This window comes from Lampetra planeri, chromosome 22 (assembly GCF_965212315.1).
Source record: "Lampetra planeri chromosome 22, kcLamPlan1.2.h2, whole genome shotgun sequence".
In the NCBI taxonomy this organism is placed as follows: domain Eukaryota; kingdom Metazoa; phylum Chordata; class Hyperoartia; order Petromyzontiformes; family Petromyzontidae; genus Lampetra; species Lampetra planeri.
In genome coordinates this window covers 12,285,895-12,307,107 of record NC_136128.1, presented here as the reverse complement: position 1 = coordinate 12,307,107, position 21,213 = coordinate 12,285,895, and the positions used below count along the sequence as shown (strand labels likewise).

The following is a 21,213-nucleotide window of genomic DNA, read 5'->3' as shown; positions in this document are numbered from 1 at the left end:
TGTCTTTGAGTTGTGCGCCTTTTGGCGTCATCTGGTCCAACGCCTTGTGAGACTAGGCTCTAAGAAAAGCTGTCTCAGGTGTGGACCAATCAATTTCAAGGACAGTGAATACATTATCAGAGTTTGTGTTTTGTTTAGCACATGACTCCTTGTAAAAAAGGTGTCAGTTTTGTTTCCAGATAAAAGGGTCAAAAAACAATTATCAAACAACATCTCAGCGCAACGGTCAACAGCACTTGCCTAAGCACAAAGGTAAAACAGAGTATGTGACATTACGAGCCCTTCTTCATCGCCAAGAGGCCCTCTCCGTCATTTAATTATTTATCCCGTCGGGCGCTGGAGGTGTGTCCAAGCGAGTTGTTGGACTTGTGCACCGCAGCGCTGCAGTGATTCAGTGCTTTCATCCCCGCTAATCCCATCAGCGCCCCGTCTCCCAGGAGAACCGGGCACCTCTGGCAAGATCATTAAATGCGAACACAAACAAAACGAACGTGACTAATGGGGGGGGGGGAGGTGCGCTTTCAAATTCGCCTATACCAAGGGGAGATATTCTTCTGTCGAGTAGAAAACACGCAAATACGTCGCGTTGGTGAAATGCAACGAAGCCGTGGCGCGCACGTCGCAACCAGCACGGAGAGTCGTGCACACGCACGGCTTCTGTGATGGTGCCCAGCACTGTCTTCAGAAGTGCGCGTCTTTAGCTAGGGGGCACGGCAGCGTTCGCGGCAGGGATGCTGAAGGCCGCGGCGAGAGGACGGGCACCGTTAGCGGCTCTGACGGGCGGCGAGGGCACCGCTGTGAGTAGTGTGGCCCGGCTCCTCTTGGGTCGGTCGCTAACAGCAACACAACTTGACACTGAAGTCCCGTTCATATTGGATCATCGTTACGAGAAAAATCATGTGCCCTCCCCCCGCCCCGACTTCAGACGGACGGGCAGAAGAGCCGCATGGACACTTTGAACCCGAGTTGGAGAACGATCATTAATGGCCCGAGGGTTGAATTCCCAGGGCGACATTTGACAGCACGTACTGGCGAGTGCGAACTTCCTCTCACCACACCGCAAGCTATATGGCCTTTCTCGACGAGGCGCTCGTGAGCAAAGTCGCATTATTCCTTTACTTGACACTTCAATTTCATTATTTCGGCCTTCGTACAGCGGTGTGCGGGCGGGCGCCGTGGGACGAGGCCATCGCTGGGCAGCGGGTATCCCCCCCCCCCCGCCGCTCCCTCGCGCTGCCACCGTGGCGCGTCCTGGAATTTTCCGCAGACGCGCAAGAGTCGAACTCATTTGGCGAAGATCCCCGTCTCGAGCCGCGCGCGCTCGGGATGATCACCGAGCACTGAACGGCGGCGCGGGGGAGCCCAGGGCGTCCGGGTTGTACAGCGAACGGCGTCTGCGGCGACGGTGTCTGCGACTAAACCGCTGGACGCGGCCACCATCGCTAATGACTCCCCGTGCCTCCGTGCGTCACGAGGCACGCCGTAAAAAAACTAATTACAAACCGGCGCCTCCCACTCAGCACCTTGGCTGGGTCGACGTGTCCACGCGTCTCTTCCCCAAGCACTCGTGTCCCGATAATCATCGTAAGCCATGATCCATCCATTGCTGGATGAAAACCTCCCTCCACCTGCCCCCCCCCCCCCAAGACCGTCGCTGAGAGGGACGATTAACCAATTCTGACGCTCCCCGTGAGCGATGAGGCGTTCACGAGACAAACGCGGCGCTGTCGGCGTGCGCGCGGCACGCTGCCAACTCCCGAGAGAGAGGAGCTTTCGCAAGAACAACTTCATCGAGTGGGAGCAACAGCAACAACAACAGAGGTTAACGGATGTTTGGCTCACCGTGGAAGCCACCTTCAAATTTCACATTTTCTCTTATGTAACGCCCTAATTGCCTTCATTTAAATTACCGCGATTCACCAAGACGTCTCTTACCTCCCACCCCAAACCCCGTGATTGACTGTTACATTTTCGAGAATGCGGTGAATGTGATGGGAGCGCTGAACACGTGTTAACCCCGCGGGGATAGTTTCAAGATTCGCCGAGATGCATCAATTTAAATCTTTTGACTAATGTTGCAATTGAGTTGTTTTTAATTCGCAGCTTCTCATCGATCCGTGGGGGACCCGTCGGTTCCCTCGTGGGCAGAACGTCGACAAGGTGACATCTGAATTTTCATATCGGTTCTTTATTTTCCGCCCAAGGGCCGCTGCACGGAACGATCACTTTTCGGCGTTCTCCGAAGTGTGTCCTTTGCGTGTGTCAGAGGAGAGTGGAGCACCCCGAGAACACACACAAACGATACGAAGCACTCGCCGATTTGTTGTACTGCCGACTAAATGTGCCCTTGTTCTGGCATTTGAGTGCTTTACGCATGATGGATTTTTTTCATTATGAACAATCAAACCTGGGCTCGTTGATTTAAAATTGTGAGTCACCATATTGGACCTAGATTCTGTATGGCCAAAGAAAAATTTCCCCCCGTCGAGTCCACACGTTGTTATTGGCAGGACAAGTGCTGTTAGCGAGCACCTATGAAAGCCGGAACGGCACACGAGGGGGTAGAGTGGCCAGCACCACGCCCGGCCGCCTTTGTCTCCCCAGCGATATTGACACATCGTACTAACCATGTCGAACGAGGGCAGAACCAGGACAGGTTCAGATAATACGAACTGATGTTAGCCGTGGCCAGGAATCGAACTGAAGTGGCCTGGTTCATAACCGCAGTATACTAACCACTGTGCCACCGCTCCACATAAACAAACGCAGATGCGAAAGATTCCAGCAAAAATAATGCCGCCAGTAAATAACAATTACACAACGAAAACGCCGCCTAATTAACAGTAAAAATTGGCAGGCATACAAGCACTCTTGAGTTGGCAGTGCGAGTGGCGGTTGCTTTAAGATCCACGTCCTAGCCCCCCCCCCCCGTGGTCTCCAGGGACGATGGGAGCCCTCGCTCTCAAGAACCAGCCGGCGGCTGCGGCGGAGGGGACCGAGGGCGGCTCGGAGCGCCAATTTGTCTTCATCCACGGCGGCGGCGGCTCTGAAGGCACCTCACGGCGAGTTGGCGCGCCCGTCGCGCCCGCTTTGTTTTATTTGCCAAGCGAAACAAAAGGAATTGCGTCGGGCGCCGACACCTGGTCAGCAACACGTCGCGCACGCCACATTGTCAAATGACATTCGTATAAAGGTGCAGCCCTGCAATGATTTTCTCACGCCACTGCTGACAGCAGGGGCCTCCAGGAGAGGGAGCTCTATGGAGGCCCCCCCCCTCATGGGAGGGTATTTTGGCCTACTCTTTCATGCTGGCCAGACGTCTTGGAAAGGGTGGGGGGTTTACCCACACGTGGGGCCTGCTGAGCGACTGACGTGTACCCCGGCCAGGTGAACAGAGGTGGGGTTGATTTAATTTAAGCACGATTGAAGGATATTGTGAATTATTTCCTCTTCCAGTAAATGTGATTACAAGAATGCATGTAGGCAAGTTGAAGACCCCGTATTTACTTGATAAAAGCGGGCTTGGGCAGGAAACATCGCAAAGACGAATGATGGGCGGTGATCAAGACTGACGGTGGAGTGGCAGCCAAATGAGAAAATACAGCGGAGAGGGCATCCACCAATGGCGGAACAACGAGATCAACTCGTGAACAGATCGATGGATTGGTGCCTCGCGAGACCATGAGATCGTGACGGCTTGGGAAGACTTCATCCAGCAGTTGATAGATGCTGGCTGGTATGAATACTTTTTCTGTAAAACTTAAATGCAAAATGTTGAAAGCAATCGTTTTATTACGCTGGTATTAAGACAACGGGGCTCCATCAGACCATTTATTTTTCGGATAAAAACCGTTATGGAAAAATGTAATGCGAGCAAATGTGAAGGGAGATGTTTACTTTCAAGAATAAACACAAAAAACACTTAGTGTTGTTATAAAGGACGTCGACTCTACGTAAGCATGATTACACGCCACTCGCACCTCTGATTAGCACGGATGGCTACGTACGGTGCGAACAAAGTTCAACATACAGCACATAAGTACACTCGCAGCTTAATGTTCAATTGCATCACAATATAAGCCTCGGACAAAATAATCCGCAACGAACCCGATCTCGTCATACTTCTTCAGAATCTCAGCAGGTTTGAGTCTGTGCCGTGTTTGAATGGGCGACCGCCATGCACGACAGCCGGTATAGACTGCTGCTGCTGCGAGGTTATCTGCGAGGTTATGTTGCGGGCAGCAGAGGGCAGCGGATCAAAATCCATCGCATTGCACTTCCCCTGCCCCCGCGTAAATGCTCCTTCATAAACCCGCAGCGATCACCATGAAGCGGAGAGAAATGAAACCCCCCACAACGCGCACAGGCGTGGGGAGGCACTCAGCCAGCAGTGCGTCTACCGAGGGCTGCACGTGCGGGGCCCGCTGCAGATGCAGCGGCAGGAGCGGAGAGGCATGAAAGCCAACATTCAGAGTTCAAACAGCTGGCTTGACATTCAGTCTCGTTTCATGAGAGACACTACCTCCAGGCTGCACCCCACAGATGCACCGTGCACTGCACGATAATTTATTATGTGCATAAAATCACCTCGCCTCAACGTCAAACACACTTGTGGAGAAATGGAGTTTGAATTCATTTTCCGAGATTTCTTGCTTGTGGGACTTCACAAGGGATTGTTGAACATCAATTGCGTTTTTTTTCTGTATATTACCACGTGTATGTCTTGTAAAACAGATCAAAGCGTACAATGCAGCGGACGCGAAGCAATCACAATTCAAGCGGTACGTGCACTCAACGCAGCTTTAGCAACAAGCCTTACGTATTATCAACTTACGCTGAAACGCAACACTTCTCAAAATGTGAAAAAAAACATTGAATACGATTCCTTCTTGAAATCACCCGAACCAGGAATTGTGCACTTTTAATAAAAAAACACACCCACAAATCATAAAATTCAAAACATTATTCACATCCATCTGAAGCAGTGAGGATTCATTTTTTCGGAATGAAACGGCGCAAGAACTGTACGCATCTGGACCCCTGCATTGAGCAACAACAGAGATTTGTGCTCATGCCATTTTATATGACGCCGATTTGAGCACGTGCCTGCTAATCTCCCTAAGCATGTGTCCGACGCCTTCTAATGGCATCTCAGCTTATTAAAGCGCTCTCACGAGACCGCATTACTAAATTATAGACGAGTGTATTTTCTCTCCGTACGACACCTCGGCAACGTGCCGACGAGCTGTGATGTGCTTTGCCAGCCGCCGCCACGGTGCGGCCCCAGGGTTGCTCCTGCCATCGAGCCTGCACGCTCCTGTGCCCGCGGGTCGTTACACGACACAAGTTGTCTCGGCGTTTAACCTGACAAAGCTCCACAACGGCAGTACGGCGCAGACGAAAAAACACAACCTTCATCCCGAATAACACCAGCTTCGTTCGCAAATTGCCTGCGGGTTTTTTTAGGATCCACATAAAATGACTCGCGGTGATCTCCTAAGCTGCGTAGATTTAACACGAAAGCAAACGCCGTGCGATAGGGCTAGAGCATGCGACACGGCTTAAAGAGCGCGCGGCCAGTGACAGTCGGCCACGCCGGCCAAGACACAACCGATACGCCACCTGCCATTTGAATTGCCACGTGGTACTGTGATGGCAGTGAGATCGTGACGGCTTGGAGAGGGGCCTGCAGCCAGCAGTGGATTGATCACGGCTGGTGGCGATGACTGGAAAGGGACTCGTGCTTCGATGAGCATCTGTAGGTGCTGCGGCCAATACGTACAAAGAGGCACAAGCACATTAAAATGCCAGGACTTTTCACTTGGCCGTGAGTTGGTTCTCTTTGTTACTTTGCCGCATTAAACAGAGAACTTCTGAATGTGCTTCACACTTTAAATACGTGTGATCAGCAGGTTGTGAAACAGCGGTGGTTAAATCCAGGATTTCAGGGCTTCACTGAAGACAAAGCAATACCAAAGTAAAGCAAATTGAGCATTGGAGACGGTCATTTAAAACACAGCTGCGCTCGCGTTAACTCAAGCTCTCTGCGGGAGCCATGGGAAGTGACTCCCATCGTGCACTGCTGTTCTGCACAATGTCTCTCACATGGCCTCATGGAAGATCTCCGTTTTGGAACTACGTCTACGTAATGCTGCGGAGGTCTTTGTCAAGGATACCAAAGTTCCGCTCGGCAGTAGCCCGAGGTTCAAAAAACGGGTTCTCTAATCTAGTGGGTCGATGGTCTCGTGAGAGTAGATATGTTTTTGATAATTGTTTTTTTACCCTTTTATCTGGCAACAAAACTGACACCTTTTTTACAAGGAGTCATGTTTGCATTGACCACAATACCTGCAGTCGGAATGCAAACAAAAAACACAACTCTGATAATGTATGCACTGTCCTTGAAATTGATTGGTCCACACCTGAGACGGCTTTCTTGAGAGCCTAGTCTCACATGGTGTTGGACCAGATGACGCCAAAAGGCGCACAACTCAAGGACAATGCACCATCAGAGTATGAGAGCTCGGGGTCAGAATTTACACCATTGGAACCTCCTTTGCCAGTAGTAAAAAAAAGCTGTCAGTTTTGTTGCCAGATAAAAGGGTAAAAAACAATTATCATATTTTGCTACTGGCAAAGAAGGTTCCAATGGTGGTAGATATGTTTTTCTCACGAATTTCATTGCTCTGTGAGGAAGTCAGGTGGCTCAGAAGTCAGAGCGCTGAGCTAACGATGATGAGAGTTGCCTGGGTTCAAGCCTGGGTTCAAGCCCAGGCAACTGCTGCAGACTCAAGAGTAGTGAAGTGATGAACTCAGAAATTGGTTACCAATATAGTCGCACTAAAAAAAATATCCTATTTCAAAGTAATTTCGCACTTATTTGACTATATTTTGTTGTGAGCATGAAGAATATCTGTTTGACTGTCAGGTGATGAATATTTTTTCGTAGCAGGACGGGTGCTGTCTCTGAGTGTGGACAAGAGGTCACTTTAAGGGATCTTTGAGTAACTCTGCAATGTCTGCTTCAAGAGGCTGTTCTCTAACACGCGGGGCTGAACTGCTGTGAAATTTCCAAATGGATGATTTGTCTCGTGCTGTGACGCCGATAACACAATTGGGAAAAAATTGGGTGAAAATGTGAAGATACAAATGTACAGGCATTATAATGTGTATGTTTAACAAAACACCCACTACCCCAGTACATACTTTACACAACATTGGAAACAATAACTTCAATAGGGTAATTATCCCGCATACAAATTTGACACGTTGAAAGTCTGAAGTGCTGCGCTTGAGAGCCAAACTTACAAAGCTGTAATCCTGCAATGCGGCTGGCAGAGTTCCATACTTGAGGTAATTTTTTACTCTTCGGGCTGAAAATTATTCCCTAAATGGGTGTTTTTTGTTATTGCCCGAGCAGTCGGCTTAAACACTCCACGCAGGACCGAGCTGCTGGTATTCGATGGGATCCGCACAAATCGGCTTCCAAAAAAAGCAGTCGCGTGAAGCAATTTCCGAGACGGCACAGAGCGCTCGTTTTAAATTGAAACGCGAGCGAACAGCAGCAGCAGCAGCAACACGCGACTCGTCACGTACGGTGGCTTCGCTGCCACAGAGCTCAGGCACGCCATACACTTACGTAATCAACCCCATCACAAACCCACAACGGGCTGGGTGTTTAAACACGGAAATTATTATTGACGCGAAAGCGAGGATAGGACAAAACAAATATAGAATTTCAACTGCGCTCTTTAGAATCTCTTAAAAATCTCAAGGGTTAATATCTTCACGTTCGTCAGTGACGCACACGCCAATCCGATCGCAACTTACACCCGCAGCGAGCGACCTGTCGTCTTGGCGTCTGCACGAGTCATTACCAACGAGAAGCGCTTGCGACGAGCGGGTGTGGAGACGCTGCCGCCACGGCAGGCAACAGGCGTCACAGCAGTCTGAGCACCAGTCGTCCGAGGTTCAAGATGCTAAGCAACGAGACAGGAAAATTCATACTCTCAACAGACAGTTCACACATCAGGGACATGCAATTGTGCTTGCGTTGTTTACCAGTGAATGATTGGATTCAGTGCTGTCATAAACAATCGCATTTAATTTTAATATTCAATAACATACTTTATTACATGTCGCGGTGTGAGTGTGCGAATGCACTGTATATTTTTGCGCGTTAAGAGCAATACGCTCTTTGGAAGCCATCGGCGCTCGCATAAACATTGCATGCGGCACAGCGTTACTCTTCCACACTCTGCTTTCTATCGACGAGTAAGCGTACGCACGCACCCAGAGCGAAGCATAAATTAACCAACAGCTGCCCAGATGCCTTTGTGACACATTCACTACCCCTGCTGGCTTTCCTTGCATTTTTATTATTAACATATGATGATTATTATGGTTGTCCAAACAGGAAAGCCTCACTGAGGCTCTAGACTCTTTTAGCCAATACCAGTTAAAAACATGTAGCTATGGGGGGAATCCGGAGAACTTTGAGGAAGCCAATAATTGAACCCAGACCCTTCTAGCTGCGAGGCACAAGTGTTACAACTGCGCCACCACCCTGCCGTCCCATCTGCTCCTAAGGCCGCTAGACGCGGTACGGAGAGCCGCTCTCGGAGATGCATTAGCCGGTGACTCTCACGGGGCTCTGATGGCGGAAGGCAGGAGCGCCACAAGATAGCCAGCGCCAATTCCCTGCAGCGGCTTCGCTCGGCGCGCGTAATTAAAGCGTGCAAAGCTTAATTCTGTTTACATATTTACATGGTGATATGAAAATTAACAGGGAGTGTGCAACCACTCCAAATGCCATTAAATAAGAGTCGGCATGGACTCTTCAATTACACTGTCCCGGATAAGCCTCTCGCATAAGCAATCCGGGAAACGTTGCGGTTGCAAATTGGCTCGTTCGCAAAATAGCCCGAGACCAAAATTGCTTCTGATGAAAATGAATGAGCTCTGCAAGCTTGCGTATCTGGGTCATGCACTGTGCACCTGCGCATTCTGTCCTACCGGGGGAGATGGTGCATGCCAGGCTAGGTGAGCAAAGTGACGTGCGTGCCGAGTGCTTTACCTGAGAAGAGCAACCAGTCCGGCGGGCATAACCTTGCCCGACTTTTGGAAGCGTATTCCCATCACCAAGCCCAGCACCGCTGACACAACTGCACACACCCGTCAGTCATTGCGTACATATTCCTGTCCACGCAATTTACGTACACACGTGCATGTGAAAGCGCCCGCACACCTCGCTATGTACAGGTCTGTTCTAGGGAATCGTGCCAATGTGTCTGCACTGCTCTGTTGAGCGTCGCAGTACACCAAGCCTTGCACCGGCACCGTGCCGACGTCACCACCACTTGGCAGATGTCGTGCGCAATTAACAACGGCTATCGCACCGAATCTCAGCAACTCTGTTCACGTTTACATCACTATATCTATTTTTTGCGAGCAATGCTTCGTGGTGTACACGTTGTTTAAAAAGGAAATGTAATAAATAATAGGATGGCTTACATACGCAACAACGCCGTAATAACAGGTGGCAGCAATAACCATTTGGATTAAAATATTTAGAAATAATTGTGGGTGACTGTAAGAGGTATGGCGCTGCACAACAACATACCATGGCAGAGGAATGTCTCCACAACGAGGCACTACACAGGGCTTTCCTGGCAGTCTGTGCAGGGTCCATTAACCTAACTCTCTTTGTTGTGTGAAAAATGGTTTGTTTCCGCTGTGTCGTATAACACACTGGACACCCTCATACCTCGGTGAGCGGCCATGTTATCACAACCACTTAACGGCAGGCCGGCCCCCAATTTCAAACTGGGCAGGTGGGCACAGCCCAGTTTTCCCATTGCAGCCTTGCCAAGCCTAGCCATGTGCAACCAGGCCAGGTAGCACTGGGCCACAGGGCTCACTTTCCGGGATGAGCTATTTGCTTTTACCCGGGTTGCCCTTAGAAACAGTCGTGATGTCACACAGTCGGTGTGTCTCAAAGTAGGTCGAATTCAGGGTTGTGTATTCATAATTTAAAAAAGAAACAGTGCAGAAAATTACAAAAAAATAATAGATTTTAGCTTGAGATAGCGTAATGCTCATCCGGCTATTGCATTAAATCTTGCAAAAAAATAAATTGCGATAACTGCCCTGCGGCAGCTAAGGGAAACCAAGGGACGGAGAGGGGGAAGTGGGTCCACGCGGCAAGAACGCTGGGGAGGTAGCACGGTGCTGTGCGAGCTCGTTTGCAACTTGCTGTCGAGGTCCGCGGTTCGCATCCAGCAGACCGCCCTGTTAATCCCGCGGGTGAATTAACCACGAAATACTATTCACCGTCCGCTTCACAGTGGACGTTACAGATCCCATGGCGTCAGCTGAAAAAAGTAGGCCATTGTGTGACGGCGTCATGGTCCAAATTTGACACGTTTGAAATTTTATCGGCGAATGACTCAATTTGGATTACCAATAGCAACATTGCTGACTATTCCGAAACTACTGCAGAAAAAGTACCTTCCTTCGTGAAAGCCTATAACCCAAAAGAATTGGGTGAATACCAAATGCAGAGGTGATTCGATGACTGGGACAAGAAACAAGCCCAGATTCACCAAACACAGATCAGGATTGGTTTAGTTTAAAGTTAAGCAATGATCTGTGGCCAGGTTGCTCTAAAAAATAGTTATATAGCTCAGTTGACCTTACCTGGTAAGAAAATAACGAAATAATGGATGTGTAAGCACAGCTCAAGACTCAATCGAAGTTTCTTTGCACAATCATTGGCAAGCGAAACAAAGGTGCCACACATAACGATCCTTTATTATCCCGGGGCTATAACCCAAGCTGAACTTTGACCCGAAGAGATGCTCAGCCCGTGGACAACCCACACGCCACACTCTCGCTTCAGGTTTTAAGTCTCCTGCCGGTTATTTGACATGTAATTCCACGGGGGGAAGCAAAGCCAAGAGCAGACATCAATCACAATTCCACTGCTTGCCAATTCAGCGGAAGCAACGATGGAAGATGTGATTGTTTAAATCAATATTTTGTGGATTTTTTTTGTTCAATTCATGACAAAATATATTTTCTCCACATTCGTATAATCTATTTATCTTGAGCACAACTGAAAAAACAATGCATTTCACATCACAACACAGGGAAGAGCTGTTTAACACGTACTCCATAGTTCACTAAAACCATATATGGGCACTGCCAAGATTGCAATCATACTGTTTAATCATATACATGTACACACGTGTAGACATACTGTACAGTATATGCCAGAATGCAAACTTTCAAACACAACACCAAATCTAATGAAACACAAACATGCTGACACCAGGGTCTGCAAAGCCAGAGGGTAATGAGTTTCTGTGGTGATGGCTCTCAGAGTACAAGCAAACAGGCCCACACATTAGGTGGCTGCTTACAGAGGTCGTCTATACGGAACACAAGCAAGCACACGGCGGGGGGGGGGGTACGATCACCTCCCGGGTGCATGGGGTAAATTCAATCGTGTTCTGTTCTATAGGGCTACATAACGCATGCGTCTTAACTACACGAGCGTTCCCCATCAAAGCCACAGCTCTCACCTCCACCGGCATCATGCCTTTAGATTTGCGCAGATGGTCCATTACTGCTTAGGTCACCGAGGGCAGCAAATAAAGCAGTGCTGTGCAATAACCCACCCTTAGGGCTTCCATAACCCCACATGGCTACTGTCACTGCTCGTGTCAAGGGCTTCAAGAAGTGGATTAGGAATGTAACTTTGCAATAAGCTTCCTAAAATTGTGTTAAACACAGAGCTCCTTTGCTCTCAGGCAATGACATTTATGCAGAAATGCTGACAAACAAGACTTCGACAAAGATTTCTACGTAGGTGTCACGTTGACATTTATCAGCTACAAAACATTTAACTGACTGAGAAATTTTTATTTCATGGAGCTCCTGTGTATTAAAGGTGTATGGGCATAAGCTTTGTCTAAATATCTACTCGGGAGTCCTAATGTCACAGACAAGTGTTACACATGTACAAAACACCATGTAGAACCATGACATTACAAAATTGTACATTCCTTTGTCAGTCCACTGCTGAATCGAGGCCTCCCTACAACATATTGGTTATGGAGTTTGTTTGACCAGACAACACCGCACTGCTCACTGGGGGTTGGTGAAGGAATAGGAGGAAGCCCAGAGCCCAGAACCAGACCAGTTGTCACTCGCCACAGATGTAGGCTGTCGAAAGGAATTTAACTCAGGTGGCCTGGTTTGTCGCAATGCGCTAACCCCTTTATCATCGATCCACCCAGGTATGAAAAAAACGAGTGATTGAACTATCTTCCATTGCATATTTAAAGGCAACACCTTTAAGTCTTCATGTAAAAACTATACTCTTTGATATTAAAGAGAGTAATTTTTAAATAGTTCTCAAAGGGTGCGACAAAAACTCCTTTGAGATATTTTATAAAGATATTTTTAAATCACCTTTCACATCCCGACCACGTGCATCGTTATGCTGACAATAAAGCAGTTGGCACAAGAAACCATGATCACGTGGAATTCTGAGTTCCACATCAAGAGTACAAGGATTTTTTTTTATTTAGATTTGCGATTCGTGTAATTATTACAGCGCAGGACTACCACGAAGGCACTATGTTTCACAATAAGATATAGTCTGCCTATAGGGGGCAATGTTGTTAAGTGCAATTCCCATTCAGAAATTAGTGGATAATTTTTCAAATTTGTAAAATGTGGATAATGACGCTGGCATACTCTTTTAGAATGATGTCAAGGGATCTTTAATGCCCACTGTGAAGCAGGTGGCACGTATTCTACAGGTAACACACCAACAGTATTATCGAGGGTGGCCTTCCGGCTTCAAACAATTAACCTCTACAACAAGCGGAAAACCCATTGCAGCTGGGCCACATCACTGCCCAACTTACTCATTTTAGCAGGTTGGATAAGGTTTTCTGTGCATGTCTTAAAACTTTGAAATAAATTAAAATAGCAGGAGGAATGTGAAATAGAACGCTGGCTAATGGAAAGTGTCCACTTCCAAGAACACACGGTGACGAAACGGCCACTTACACGCGCGCGCACACACAAGCGTGTAGACTGTGCCCATTGTAGTGGAAATGAAACGTACCTAAAGATAGCAGAATATTGTTCGGGTCAAAGGAGAGCTGGAATGCGCCGAACTCCAGCAGCAGTCCGAAGATCAAGCCGGCTATCAGGGACGGCAATGAGCCTGAAAACAGACGTGGAAAACTCCATTATCGGCTATGTTCAATCCACTGCTGGATGAGGCCTCTCCCCAAGTCGTCTTCATCTCTCTCGGCCCTGCAGTGTAACAATTCAGCAAGCAGCAGCTGCACAAAAGGTGATTTCATCAATTCCATCTCCACAGCGGATTGTCTTCCGCTCCATCACCCAAGAGGAAATTGGCACTGAAGGAAATGGCAAATATCGTAGATTTCAAGAGATATGGGCTTTAAAAATGCGATTGCAAATCTGAATGGGTTAACAAATTAAATGTGCACTTATATTTCGTTTTCAATTGTAATTCATATTTAATACTAAGCTAATAACTGAGTCTTACATCGTTCTTTTTTTAATTGTCATCTCAAGGCACGTGCCAATTTTGAACATTACAGACTATAAAATTACGAAGATAAACAACATTAAATATTTAATATGGTATTTGAAATTTGAAATTACATATTTATGTATTCATGTCTAATTAAATGTGACTGAAGGTACAGTATTACCATTATTCATAAAGCCTTGGTGTAAAAAAAAATCGACAAGACATGAGCCAAAACAAGCACACATTTTAGATTTAATATTCAAAGCACAAAAAGATGTACTCGGATATAATACAGCAGACTGATGTTCACGTGTCATACATTGACAACTCGACTGCAATAGCTAGCCATCATTTTCTACCGCCGTCTCTCCACTACTGGGTGTTCAGTACATTTAAACAAAATTAACATTGCAGCTCCTTATCAATCCATCCCTGGGGTAATGCGTCCTCATACATAGTCAGTCATGGGAGGTTTTTTGTCCGTACTTCATATGGACATGAACAGAGTGGCAGCTATAAATCAATACGCTGGTCAATGCGGTTTGGCAACCAGTTCGGAGAGAACACATGCCACTGACATTTGCCGTGGTCGGGTATCAAACTTTTGGGTGAATCGCGCAGCGAGTGTGAACCATACATACCCTTCCTCTTGTAGCCAAGAATCCCACCAGCAATCACCAAGGAGCCAAATCCAAAACCATACCAGTCAATCGCCATGGCTACAACTCGTGTTTTGGAAATCTGCAACACAAAGGCATCATATTAGTGGTTGTAACTTTCACTGAAGAAATACTGCAGGTTTACTTCATAAAAAAAAGTAAATATTATGGCTATTAGATGTCTTGCATCTTAGTCAAGGTGTCCCCATGCTCAAATGCAATGGGGCCCCACTTTTCCTGACTGATGATGCTAAAGAACTCACCCCAACCATTGTCCATCACCTCCCGTCCAGTGGCACAAGATACTTTATTTTATAACTAGTTTTGTGGTTATCCGATTAGTGTAGTAATCGAACCGGTAAACATTAGTGTGAGATATATATGAATTAGTCCTGCACCCTTCCTGACTCAACCAAAAACCTGCACCACCCAGCGTGGAGAAGTTTGACCAACACAGAGGTCTTCTTCATGCAGCAGTGAATTGACAAAACTATTTTACATTGTTGTAGGTTTGTTGAAAAGGGCTGTTTCATGCATTCCTGACGCCAAGCCCCAAGACAATGACACATTCCTTTGGCCAGAACAAATCTATCATACCTGCTGCTGACATCTGAATCACAAAAAAATGGAACAAAAGCGGTAAAGTGCACAAACAAAAGTATGGAAAAGTGAATGATTGGAGTTACACAGAGGCAGAAATGGAACAGTTGGCTTATAGAAAGACCATGCAAAAGCTAGGGGCGTCATATTGCCTGCCAAGTGGGTTTGTGTAGAATAAGTCTTCTCGAAAAGGGATTAAATAAAGGTGGTCGAGATAAACGATGGTGTGGCAGCCACAGGAAACGACACGGCCGAGATGGACGTCCATCGCAAGTTGGCGGAAGGATTCAATCAGCTGAGTGTGGAGGAGCAGAGATGCATTGCTGCGTCGCAGACCCCCTGGGGGATGGCGAAGACTTGGGGAGGCCTTCATCCAGCAGTGGATTTATCACGGCTGATGACTGCCCACGTGGAGCAATGCACATTCGAGACGTCTCACTTCTCAAGTTAGAATTGGAAGGCTGAGCCAGCGGTCTAAATTCCACGTTATCATGGCGAGCTCAGTCCAGCCATGGTAACACGACTGCTGGATAAGGGCCTCCTCCGAACACCGTGGCAGCTCGTGGGTGTTATTTGTTTGACCATACTTCACCACTCTGGTCACTACGAGTTGGTGAATGTGGGGAGCATACGAGTTCAGTACAAGTTAATGTTGGTTTCATTGCTGCAGCGCCCTCTGCTGTCCACCACGCAGCCTATAACACCTCTGCTATCCATACAAGCCCTAACCAGGCTCAACATTTGCTTAGCTTTCAAAGTCTCCGGCCAGGCTCAACCTTGCTTAGCTTTCAAAGTCTGCGGCGCATACGGAATCACATGTTAACATTCAGCGATAAGTGAAGTTTTCTAGGGGTTTATTTTTTTCAATCCATCAGTGTGCCGCGTCTAATAGGACCGTAATAAAAATAAAATAGTGTAGACTTTGTTATCTATGCTACAGTTGTTAAAGCGGCTAGGCCAGAAGCCTTCAGACAGACTGCGAGGTAGCCGCTCCCGCTTTAATTAAAGCCGCCAACGTCAAAACGATGCAAAACGCGCGCGGTAACTTAAGGAACAACGTTGCAAGTCGTCGGCACGTGAATGTTGATATTTTACAATGCAATTATTAAATGTTTGATAAATGTAAGCAACGCAGGGAAGTTTACCGGTGCCGGGTTCGTGTTGTATGTCGTTCCGAGAGGCCACGCCCACTAAGCTGGACGGGCCAATCAGAAAGCGGGCGGTGACGTCACGCATAAATTATGAGATATATTAATAAATTGCTTTTTATATAATTTATGAACGAAATAATTGAACAATTCAATTCCTCGTGCAAATAATAAGCTAGGTGAGGTATGAAATAGACAATTACCCTTTTGGTAACGATTCACGTGTCAAATTGTAAATGTTAATCAGGAAGCATGTTTTACGTTTCCATTGAGTTTACCGCGTGTCCTCCTTGCACAGGGAAATTGAGGATCAGGTCCATACGGGGCGTACAGCCGTTTCAGTTCATTTATTAGGTATAGCCCCGTGAGCCATTCGGCTCTTGAATCGGGAGCAACCGCGACAAACAAAAACATGAACAAGTGACTACACACAGCAGAAAAATCCAGAAAAAAAAAATCCAGGAAAAAACAGCAAAGTCTTCAATGATGCGTGCAAAAATCCCAGTGGGATGCAAGTCAAACAATAACAACCATAAGACAATTTAGATTAAAGTTGTCAGTCTAACTCTGTACAACAACAAACAAATATGGCTAATCCAAAACGTTTTCGAAATCACCAAAATAAAGCTATAAAAACAACGTAACAGTGATCATAGGAACTGTGATTCAAATTTAACAATAAATGATATACATAACATGTCCGACCAAACTTTGCAGCCATAGCTGGCAGCATGAGTCACTCCTTATAAGCAGGAGTATCAGTAGAGCTATCATGTGGAAGTATCAACATTTTTCAATGCTCCTTTAAAGATCAGCACACTATAATCAAAACTCAAGATCATACTTTGCAGTTTCAATACGGACACAAATGTTGTGGTCTGTTAGTGTTTATCCCTTGTGATGTGACTTTGTAGGATGAACAGTGAGATTTATAAGGGCACGGGGTGACCAATAAGGTCTCAATTTGTCTGTAATAAGGTAGGGCACTGACAAGGGGTTGACAGGTATGCTGCGTTTCATTCCGAGCAGGTCCCGTGGTATATGACGCGCGGTCTCCAACTCCCATGCACTCGAGTTGCTGTGTTGCCCTTCTAAGGCTGCGATCTTCATGAATCTGTTGCTTTTTTTCAAATAATCTCATCTCTATATTCGCTGCATCGCTTTCGTTCCGCTACATTTCCGTTTTCTCATCAACATCTCTCACATTTAATTACAAGTGTCTCATTCGTACCTCTCACTCCATCTTTACTTGATGTCTCCATCTCTCCTCTCATCTCAATTCATCTCCGTATATTGTCTCCATATCTCCTCTCATCTCACTTCATCTCTGTATTTTGTCTCTATATCTCCTCTCATCTCACTCCATCTCTGTATCTTGTCTGTATCTTGTCTGCATCTCCTATCACATCTCTATCTCAGCTGTAGTTGCTCTCTTCTCTCATCTCACAAGGAGTAATCATTGGAAAGGGGGTTGGGGGGACGATATTATTTTTACTTTGGGCCCTCAATTCGCAGGCGCCACCACTGCATTGACAACAACATTCCACACTAAGTGGCGGGGACGTCACCACGGCGCTTGTGCCAGGCCAGGTGCACTTTGAGACCACGTGAAGTGTCGAAGGCTCGCTGCTGACAGGAGGAGGTCACGGGAGAGGCCCAGGTGTCATGGGTTGACCGACTGAGAGGACTGGCAGATGCACCAGCTGTGCCCTCTACTGTGCCAACGATTTATTTGGTCAAAGCGAGAGAGCTGTGCGGTGCCCCGAGGAAGGAGTCTCCAAACAACGGGCGTCTCGCAACTCTCTGCCATCTCGAACACGACCGTTCTTTAAAATGGACATGAAATGGATTAATAATGTAAGCGCAGTTTACGGAACTCTGCATTAAAAAAATATATATCTCGAGAGCACTTAATGCACTCGCTCCATTAAAATGCCATCCCTAATGCAGCGTAAACATGGGGGGGGGGGGGGGCTGCGGTGGAGGGGAGAGGCTGCCGAGCTGAGAGAGAGACGTCAGTTGCGGCAAATGTACCGGGTGCATGTTGACCCTCGCTGCCCACACACCAGCCGCGTGTCACGGGGTCACTTTCACGTGCAATGTAAATGAAATCGTTAAGAGGTAGAGAGACAACCACCACGACTCGTGCAACCGAGAGAGGAGGCTGCTGCTGCTGCTGCTAAAACACGAACGCTCACCGCACATCGTCGAGTAAACAGACCCGTGTGGGTTTTTTTTCAAGACACGAGATTGCATTTAACAATCTAACGTGACTACGTGCTTTATTATGTTTGTCTTTCCCCACAATGTTATGCCAAACGTGCTGTTGGTGTCGAGTCATGAGATGAAAAATCCATTGGTAAGTCTGTGTTAGGGAACGGTGCATGGAAGCGGATATCACAAAACTATACTCTTAGTTCTTTCGGTAAAGTCACGTAGGTAAAAAATGAAATTAAAATAATCGCCGCTCGCCCTCCGTCCCGACACGTCTCCATTCATTGTGTTGAGCACTGCGTGCAGTCTTTGATCACCGCTCCTCCTCCCTCCCGATACGTTTCCATTCATTGGCTACCACAGCCTGATAAGCTCTCCCCCCCCCCTCTCCACCTCCCTTCAACTTGCTTATAAGGGATTACATCTTGAATCATTGCTTCACTTGATGCAGCTAATTCGGCTGTGACGGTCCCACCTGATGACGGAGACTTGTGTTGCCTCCGAAACGTCGTGAATTTTATTTTGTTTTGTTTTATTTTACTTTCATTAATTTTAATGTTTTTACCTACGTGACTTTACCGAAAAAACCTGAGAATATGAATATAAAATAAAACAATAAAAATCACGACGTTTCGGAGTATCATACAGCTAATCTGGTTGTGACGGTCCCACCTGATGACGGAGACTTGTGTTGCCTCCGAAACGTCATGATTTTTATTGTTTTATTTTAATTATAATTTCATTTTTTACCTACGTGACTTTACCGAAAGAACTAAGAGTATGAATCCTTGCAGTTACGAAAGCTTCAAATCTAGAATCACAGAACTACATCTGAGATCACTTGAAGTAGGTCGCGCCGCTCGTTGCAGCCCCCAAAGTTCCCAAGCGTTCGTTGAGACCCGAAGGATTCAGAGGTGGGTCAAACAATTTTCAGAGTCATCGGACCGGCGAGTCTGGGGCCTGCGAGGGTTTTTTCTTTCCCCGCCTTCCTTCCCCCAGCGATCAAATCTCATTGATCCCACCACCTGGGCCGCGGTCTCATTCCTCAGCGGGAGGGTGGAGAGCTGCGCGCTACCATCCGCGGCGGTGTTCGGACCTCCTGCGAAGGCGGTGATCGATCGACGCGAGACGCCAGCGCCCGCAGACTAAAGCAGCAGCCCCGCTTCGAGATGCAGAGGCAGCACTCTCGCGTGACCTTGTTTGTGGGCGGCGGCGGGGGGCATAGAAACTTTGAACAATTGTGAAATCAGTGGTTTTCACCCGTTCTGTATGGCCGCTCCACAATCCACACCACTGGCAGGAATGGGCCTCGCAGCAACACGCGTACAAAACGAGAAACACTCATTGATGGAAATGTGTTAAACGCGTCAATGCGCGATCCTCCTGGAAAACAGAGTCTTGAGATGTATCGAGGCTTCCCTGGTTAAATCAAGGACAATGAACTTGGTTAAATCCCAGTTGAAGGTTGGCTCAGCCAGTCACCTCCTGGACTTTGTAGCCTTCTCAACGTGGAGCCACAACTTTCCACCGTTTCCTGTTCATTTCCCTCTGTTCAGGTGTAGGTTGTTACAAAATAAAAATCCAGATGTCCTTTGCAACAAGTGCCCATGAAAACAAAGGTGCGCGGTGTTCCACGCACAAAGGAGCGGCATCCAACAGAGGCGACGAGGGTTACGATCGGAAAACCGCGGAATCTCACACCGAGTTGTTTGCTACAACAGCAATTAGTTTGTAACCGCAGCCGATCCACTGACGGCGGAGGTGACGGCAGCCTTATTACATCCGCACGGTCAAAATGAGGAGCTTTCAAGCCAAACCGCTCTGATTTATTGGTTTCTGTGCGGGGCCTGTCTGCGGTAGGTTTTGGCGTATTTAGCCACTCGAATGTTGGGGCGTGTTGTCTTCTGTAAATAAACCGCGGCTCCTTTATTCACCTGAAACGAGAGAGCCGCAACTGCTGCGTGCTTTACCACGCTACTGTATTTCTGCTGCGGCGGGGCCGCTGTGGGATAACCAAAGGGCAGGGGCAACACGATACGTTTGTCATCATTAACTATTGTTATTTCAAACAGCAACTACCGTGGAATGTTTTGACGTTTCTCAGCGGCGTGACGGTCTTGCCAATCTCCTCACATCTCAGCCGACGGAGATCATTCCGGTGGAAGAGATCCCCGCCAGCGTGAGGCTTGGAGTTCGCCAGCTCCACGTGGAGTTCCTCGTTTGCTTGCGAGGAAATTCGTGGAGTCCTCCTCTCGTCGCAGATGCCAGACTGTCAACATCTCTTCTCGGTATTTTTTTCTGTCCAAATTTTTTGGGGGCTTGTTTCCTCACAGCGTTACAATTGGCCGTGTGTAATTTGAGGGGGGGGCGGGACAAGATGGAACACGCTGTGAACGTGTGGCACGAGGCTCACCCACCGCACACCTCCCGCTGCTTGGAAAATCGAAGGCAGACGGGCAAAGGGAAGAAGAAAAAGACGGATGTATTGGTGGGGGGGGGGACGGTGACATCATCGAGGCGTGGAGCCAGGCCAGCACGTGGGACGCAGAGGGCTTCTGCCCAGAGTAAGTGTCAGCATGAGCTGCCCATTGACCTCCGAACCCCGAGCAGTCGCCCATGGATGGATGAGATATTTTTGTCAGGCCAAGAGACGAAGTGGCCATGCTAAAGTGTGTGTCGAGCAGTGCATTGCCCCGTGTTATAGAACAGCCCACTCAAATTGACATCACACACGTACTTCTAACGTCCCGTCAGCTTCGTCACACGAGGGACGCTGCACCGCTGCACGTGCTCTGCCACTTTGAAATGGTTGTCACGAGGCAGCCAAACCTGCCTGTTTAATCCTCGGTGCTGGAATTTTGCCAAATTTCGTAACAAGCCCAAGTTGACGTGATGGGGTGTTTTTGGGGGGTGAATCATTGGTGACTGGGCTTGAGAACCCGGTTGAGTCACGGGCCGCTGCATCGGATGAGTTCATTCCACCCACACCAACCACGGGCGTGTTTCCAGT

At 47.6% G+C, this 21,213-nt stretch overlaps 1 protein-coding gene across 1 annotated transcript; it reads right to left on the bottom strand.

Moving 5' to 3' along the window:
- Positions 1-7,511: 7,511 nt before the first annotated feature.
- LOC144725060 (transmembrane protein 14A-like) lies at positions 7,512-16,044 on the bottom strand. Its single transcript, XM_078604508.1, has 5 exons — positions 15,987-16,044; positions 14,224-14,323; positions 13,142-13,243; positions 9,077-9,164; positions 7,512-7,979 (listed from the first exon to the last, which is right to left on the bottom strand). Exons 2-5 carry the CDS (start codon positions 14,297-14,299, stop codon positions 7,940-7,942), a joined length of 306 nt encoding a protein of 101 aa, XP_078460634.1. The 5' UTR covers positions 14,300-14,323; positions 15,987-16,044; the 3' UTR covers positions 7,512-7,939.
- Between the last annotated feature and the right edge of the window lie 5,169 nt (positions 16,045-21,213).